The following is a 7,441-nucleotide window of genomic DNA, read 5'->3' as shown; positions in this document are numbered from 1 at the left end:
TCCGAGGCCTACTACAACGCAATGCCTACTACAACGCGACGCCTACCACAACACGCGACCTACCAATGAAAACAATATGGATCTATTATTTGACCACAGACTTTAAAAATAACAAAAGGTTTAAAATTTATGACAAACTATTTATAAATATGTGTTTTGTCAAATACATGGTGTTTCATATTTGTGGATCAATGTCCGTATCTTACAATCGACATAACTTCATGACGTTGACTGAATACCGGTCGTTTTCATCTCGTAATAAATGAAACTAAATAAGTACACTTGTGTACTAGGCTGCACTAAAAGTATCGGGAATGGAATATTTCCACTGTTCCTGTCATATTAAAATCTTTTTAATTGAAAACTCCTTGATTTTAAAAATCGAATACCATTTATTTATTTAAAAAAAGATTCTCGGTCTTGTCACGAGGTTTTGTCAAACTTGTTTAGTCGTTGAGAAAATGGAATTGACTCGAGAAAATTCAAGAGCGATGATTTATTATGACTTTCGAAGTGGTTTAACACAAAAACAGTGTGTTGACCGGATGATTTCTGCATTTGGTGATGAAGCCCCATCCAAAACCACAATTTATCGCTGGTTTGCTGAGTTTCAACGTGGACGTGTCAAGCTCAGTGATGATCCCCGTCAAGGTCGTCCAAAAACTGCAGTCACCCAAGAAAACGTTGATGCTGTGCGTAAGTCGATTGAGGAAGATCGACATGTGACATACCGCGAAATTCAGGCAACTTTAAACATTGGCATGAGTCAAATACAAATAATCTTGCATGAACAATTAGGTGTAAAAAAGTTGTTTTCCCGATGGATACCGCATTCTCTCTATGAAGAGCAAAAAGCGGCTCGCGTTACTTGGTGCGTCAGAACTCTCGAAAGATTCCACGCAGGATCCTCAAATGCTGTATACAACATTGTATCAGGTGACGAATCCTGGATATATGCGTACGAACCCGAAACAAAAAACCAGTCACGAGTTTGGGTGTTCGAAAATGAGTTAAAGCCAACAAAATTGTTCGTTCACGGAGTGTTGCAAAAAAAATGGTGGCCACGTTTGTCTCCAAAACCGGCCATGTTACGACTATTCCTCTTGAGGGACAAAGAACGGTTAATGCAGAATGGTATGCTAGCATTTGTTTGCCACAGGTCGTTTCTGAACTCCGTAAAAAGAACTGCAACCGCCGCATCATCCTCCATCACGACAATGCGAGTTCTCACACCGCGCACAAAACAAAAGAGTTTTTAGAGCAAGAAAACATAGAATTATTAGACCATCCGCCGTACAGCCCCGACCTAATCCCTAATGATTTCTATACTTTCCCTAAAATAAAGAATAAATTGCGTGGACAGAGATTTTCATCACCTGAAGAAGCTGTGGACGCCTACAAAACGGCCATTTTGGAGACCCCAACTTCCGAATGGAATGGTTGCTTCAAAGATTGGTTCCATCGTATGGAAAAATGTGTCAAATTTCGCGGAGAATACTTCGAAAAGCAATAAATACATTTTTAAATAGTAATGTTGTGTCACTTCGTTAATTCCCGAAGTTTTCAGTGCCGCCCTCGTAAATGGCGGATGAAAGGCAGCAGAGATGCGAATATTGCGATGTATGTGTGGAGTAACGAGAACGGATAGAATACGGAATGAATATCTGAAGATGAATATCTATGAAGTCTGAAAGTGGCACCTGTGACAGAGAAGTTGAGAAGTGCGCGTTTATGGACATGTAGGGATTTTTATTTTAGATTTAAATTGATTTTGTTGAGTCTCTACATCGGGCAAGGATTAATAAGACACGTGCTCAGTTAAGTGACTAACGTATATTGGAATTAAAACCTAAAGTGCTATCGACAGCCCGAAAATCCCGAGACTGATGTAGCATCATTGCAATATAATTACTGCTAACACATACATATAATTATTAGTTGCTATGGGGATATTTGTGGTCCCTACATAATTTCTCCCCTTTTTACAAAAAAATTATGATTAAACAAAAGAAAAAAATCAAAGCATTGTTACATAGCTGTTAAAACGCTAAAATGTTAAATAAAATAAAATCTAAAATATAAATATAAATCTAAAATATAAAAATTATGATGAGACGAAATGAGGTTTGTAAGAGTTTTAACTATGAATGTGAAAGGTTTTAGTGGAAGAGGTAGAACTAAGAAAAAATGTGGTTGCATTGCGTGAAAGACGATATGTGTAGGAGGAGAGTGAGCGAAGAAATGGTATATGATAGAGGAGTATGGAAGGAGAAAACATGTTGCGCCGACCCCGGGTGACTGGGAAAAGGGCAGGAGAATGATGATGGGTGTGCGAATTCATGGCCCATCTGGTATTAAATGAACCCATAGACATCTAAAACGTAAATGCCGCCATTCACCTTGAGATATGAGTTGTAGGGTCTCAGTTTTAACAGCAGTTTTAACAGTACAACGGCGGCAAAATAGTGAATCATGGATATAAGAAGAGGAAAGATTAGATTTTTTGTTTGTTAACGTTAGGTCCAGATTAGTATAAAAGAAAATAAGATTAATAATAAATTACATATCCCGCAACAACACCATGTTCAATAATCAAGAATGGTTCTTCCAGCAAGACTCGGCGCCAGGTCATAAAGCTCGGTCTACGCAGTCTTGGTTGGATACAAACGTTTCGGACTTCATCAGAGCTGAAGACTGGCCGTCGTCTAGTCCCGATCTTAATCCGCTGGATTATGATTTATGGTCAGTTTTAGACAGTACGGCTTGCTCTAAACGCCATGATAATTTGGAGTTCCTAAAACCATCCGTACGATTGCCAGTGAACATTTTTCCCATGGAAAGAGTGCGTGCTCCTATTGATAACTGGCCTCAACGTTTAAAGGACTGTATTGCAGGCAATGGAGACCACTTCGAATAAGTTTTTTATACTTTAAATTGTTTTATATTTATGTATTAAACTAACACACTTGAAAAGTTATAAATGCTATTTGCAATAGAATTTTTTATATTTTTTATTGTAACAGTATTTATGGCCAGACTAAGTATATTGTGTCTATTTTTATTTCATACATGATGTAATACTAGCTAGATGTTATGTATGAACTGTGTGTGTGTAACGTTAATATTAAGTGTTAAATCCTTTACAGCTATAAAATTATAGCTTTCTAACAACCAGAAATGTTACAAATGGCGCATATGGTATTTTTTTAATTAAAATTTTTAAAGTGACATAAAATGAATCAACTACATTGTATATACATGACTGTAAATATCAAATTGTTTTTATTTGAAGTTAAATCCTTCTTTAATTTAATATCTCGTACAGTGCCACCAGACGTGTTTTACAATCACTACATTGTAGAACGTACGCCGATCGTTTTCAACATCAATGTGGTACATTTTATGTTACTATTTGAATGGACAGATGGCGCTTGCTTCGCAGTACTCATACTTTACATTACTCCGATAGGGGGCATCACCGTTAAACAAGACCCCTTTTGCGCAAGCCTGGCATACGTCAATACAAACAAGCGGTCTACAATCGAAAATGTATATGTATAGTTTGAGATGATAGCGCTGGCCAGTAGTGCTCTGTTCGGTTTACGTACATAGCTTGCGTATTTCGAGACTAGCTATCAATGCATTTTATATTCAACCAGTAAGATTTGTAAGGTTTAAATTAATTACCATTCGTTATGAAAACGCAGAAAATGTTCATTAAAACGTACAAGTGATTTTTAAACTGCGTCGTTTGTGTTGGTGCTCAGTGAAACTATTGATTAGATACCTATAAAGTTTGAATTAATACTTGAGGGCGATAGTATCGGCTTAATATATATATAGGTACCCTCGCAAAAATATGTGCGCTTCGGAATGTTCTATTTTATTTCATTATAGTGAGCATCAGAATCTCAGATTGTGACAATTTTAATAATGTGTGAAAGGAACCAATACATCCAAATATTTTCCTAATATCTATTTATATCTGCTAATGAATTTCCTCAGCCATTGGTTCTTCAAGATGCCTTCATTTAGCCAAGATAAAAAAGTTGATATGAATTCAAACGAAAATGATGCTTTAAACAATGAAGTTAAAGACGAAGCTAACGGCAGTCTTCAAGAAAAATACATTTCGTCCGATAAAACATTGGACAGTGACAGTACTCCACCGGGGCTTAATGCCGACCAGAGGCTAGCTTTTGCATTACGAGATTTTCTCGGTTCATCAAATACAGTCTTAAGCGATGAAGCAAGCGAGGGCGAGCCTTCGCCCTCTGCTATGGAAAAAAATCTGCCCTTCATCGATGAATTTGTAGATCCAGAAGTCGCCATGCAGTCTGACGAAGAGATTCCGCAGTGCCGTGAAACAGAAGAGGTATTAAATAATGCAGCATGTCGCCTCAGAAGATGGCGGGCGGCATCGAGGAAACTTCGCAGACCACGAATCATTAACAACTTGTGTTCGACTGACGAAAAAGAAAGTAACATTAATAAGTTGTGCAACGGCGGCCATACGGATTTGGCAGATCGTCTGCGCAGCTTGGCTGCAGTTGGCAACATGTCTGCGTCTGCGGGTGAGCTGTTGTCCCTGGCACCACCACCACCAGCTGCCACGGCTCCGCCCTCTCCAGGATGCCTACTCTCGCCTACTTTGGCAGAACAAAATTCCGAATATTTTGTAAGCATTTCACTAACATTCATCAAGTGCATGTTCTTATGAATAGACAGGTAGATAGTATTGACATTTCAAGATAGCTATATCCCAATCGAGCTTCATGGCCTAGGTAGATGTTGTAGGTGACCTTTGGATTTCAAACAGCATTTTTTAAGTGATTAAGGGAAAAAACATTAATTTTTTTCAGTGTGTTTACGAACTAAGCGTCGTTCCGTTTTAAGACCTGAAAAATTTATAAAATCAATTTATACATTCCCCCGGGTTGGTTAGTAACTTATTATTTCTTTACCTATTACACATGTATTTTATAAATAGTAAAAAATATAACTAAGTATAAATTTTTATCACAAACATACAACAACAGATGTTCTACGGGAATTGACAACAAGGCGTATTTGTTAACACGAAGATAAAGTTCGAACCATGTGATACGAATATAAGATACGGATTGTGTGGTTTCACAGACCACAGTTCCAAGGTTACAAAAAATCGATTGTACTCAGATATTTTTTCAAACATTATCTTCCAAGTCTTTAAGAAATGAACCTTAGATTATAATAATTTTAATTTGTTCGATGTTATGACAATAATACCTCGAGTAGATCACGAATTCTTTAAGTGTAAATGATATAAATTACAATCCAAAATACTACGTTGCGTGAGGTGTGACATTAAATTGGAATCCTGATTTCCGTTACACCGACGTAGTTGTGACGTCTGTCCATCATACCTACTCTGTAAGTTTGTTTATGTCTCATAATATAAAATGAACGATTGTTCTCGCATCGTTGTTGTTGCGCAGAAGCTTAATACAGGATTGTCGCAATTACGAGAAAGTTTGATCAATATTATATGTACAGTTTTTTGATATTTCGTATTTTTTCTGTGCTATGATGTATGATGTACTTTGTATTACAAAAAGAACAAGCACTGTATTTAGAATAGGCGTAAAAGTCGTGACTATTTTAATGAAAAACATTTTTAATTTATATATTTTATAACATACCGTTAACGTATTTTACCGTATTTTAAAACTGTTAAACGTTAAGATCAAGTGCCTGATGATCAAGTTTCCCTTAATATGGCTCTTAAAATTGTCATACCCAGCCACGGTAGCGGTCAAGGTAACGACGACATATTATAATTCTCGATTGCCGCGGACCGATGAGAAATTTGCAGAGGTCGAGGAATAATTGAATTTGTCACCACAAGACATTTTAGGTCTATCTGAACTTCGAAGAGAAAAGGACGGCTCCATGCTCTTACATTTTAACTTTTTAAACATAATTTATATACTTAGCTTACATTTTTTCGGGAGGGCGAATGTGAGTCTCGGGGTGTTAAGTTTATCGTTCAAAATCAGATCAAATCATTTGTGAACAGACGACAGTTATTCCTCTCAAACACTTTGAAGAAAGGAGTTATTTGGTTCTTCGGACTTCAGCTGATACATACATATGTATATAAAGATCAGCAGCTCAATTAACGGATCTAAAGTACATTGCATATGACCTATGCCGTTTTTATAATATGGAACGTATAAAAGAGGTCACGAGACGAAAAAGGTTCAAAATAAAATAAATTTGTATGTCTTTTGGTAGAGCCACTCATGGAAACTGATGATTGTTCAAATATTTGATGCGAATCGAAGCTTTTGAGAATGTTCGAGCGACCTATGTAAAATTTCGGTATAGATCCAAAAGCTATAGTGGTTTTTTATTTTTTTTTATTGCTTAGATGAGTGGACGAGCTCACAGCCCACCTGGTGTTAAGTAGTTACTGGACACTGGTGCGACACTACACTGAATATATCCGGGATGGCAGCCATTTATGAGATTATAATGGCTCTAAAACAGCAAGGCATGGGTGATGATTAAATCACAGCGGAATTTTTGAAGGTGTATGGATAATGGGTCCTCGTGAACCTTAGAAGTTATTTGACTCCGGCAAATTCTACGGGAATAGCTCTAGTAGACTTGGACCAGACCAAGTGCAATATCCTCCGTTTGCAGAACTACTTAAAGACCCATCTCACTTCTGGCGGAGAGTAGTGTGACTAAACCACCTTCCGCTGCGTATCTCCGTAAGTATATGATTGCGTTGAAGGATATTTTCAAAGTTTTCGTTTGGAATATCCGCATTCCGCAGTGCGGTCCGCGTTGTCGTCGTAGTTGTCGTTGTCGTCGCCGAACGTACTTTGGAAGAACAACCCGGTCGGCGCGGCGGTGTTTCGCGTTCGGACTCGGTAGGCTGGTTCTAACTCAGCGGGGTAATCCCGGAACACCAGCGTCTTCGCCCTGACAGCATGACGGGCCGCTGTACCGCAAAGACCGGCGTCATTGGTCGTCGACTATTGCTTTGAAGATTCAACGGTATTGGAGTGGCGTCGCGAATCTGGTTGTAGTGTTCACGGCGGGAAACCCCGTACTACGACCGGGTTCTGATCTCAGGTGGAGATCGGACGTCGGGTGAGAGAATGCAAGGGGAGTCGTTTGGTGCGGCAGGGCTCTAAAAATATCCTCGGGCCCGCGGTCTGCTCCCAATATCTGCAGAACGTCAAATCTCACATACCCAGCGCGCCTTCTAGGCCTCCTGCCCGAAAAATTCAGCAATTCAGCCTCCATGGCCAGTGGTTTTACAAAAGAAAAAGGAAAAGAAAAAATTGCTTGCTGAATTTCGAACCATTCACCTGGCGTTTAAAAAATACATTATTACTTAAATTATTAAGTACCAGGTGTCATCATGAACCTCGGCAGTTTTTATTTC

General features: G+C 38.5%; 1 protein-coding gene across 1 annotated transcript in view; it reads left to right on the top strand.

Moving 5' to 3' along the window:
- Window positions 1-3,563: 3,563 nt before the first annotated feature.
- The window catches only part of LOC114247890 (C-Maf-inducing protein), a 37,719-nt gene continuing 33,841 nt past the window's right edge, over window positions 3,564-7,441 (top strand). The window contains exon 1 of the mRNA XM_089727437.1: window positions 3,564-4,678. Coding sequence (XP_089583563.1) covers window positions 3,992-4,678 — 687 coding nt within the window. The 5' untranslated portion in view covers window positions 3,564-3,991. The remainder of the gene's footprint in view (window positions 4,679-7,441) is intronic.

The sequence above is a fragment of the Bombyx mandarina genome, chromosome 05, assembly GCF_030267445.1.
Source record: "Bombyx mandarina strain Sakado chromosome 05, ASM3026744v2".
In the NCBI taxonomy this organism is placed as follows: Eukaryota; Metazoa; Arthropoda; class Insecta; order Lepidoptera; family Bombycidae; genus Bombyx; species Bombyx mandarina.
Note: the sequence above shows the minus strand (reverse complement) of the source record. Positions and strands in the feature narration are given on the sequence as shown.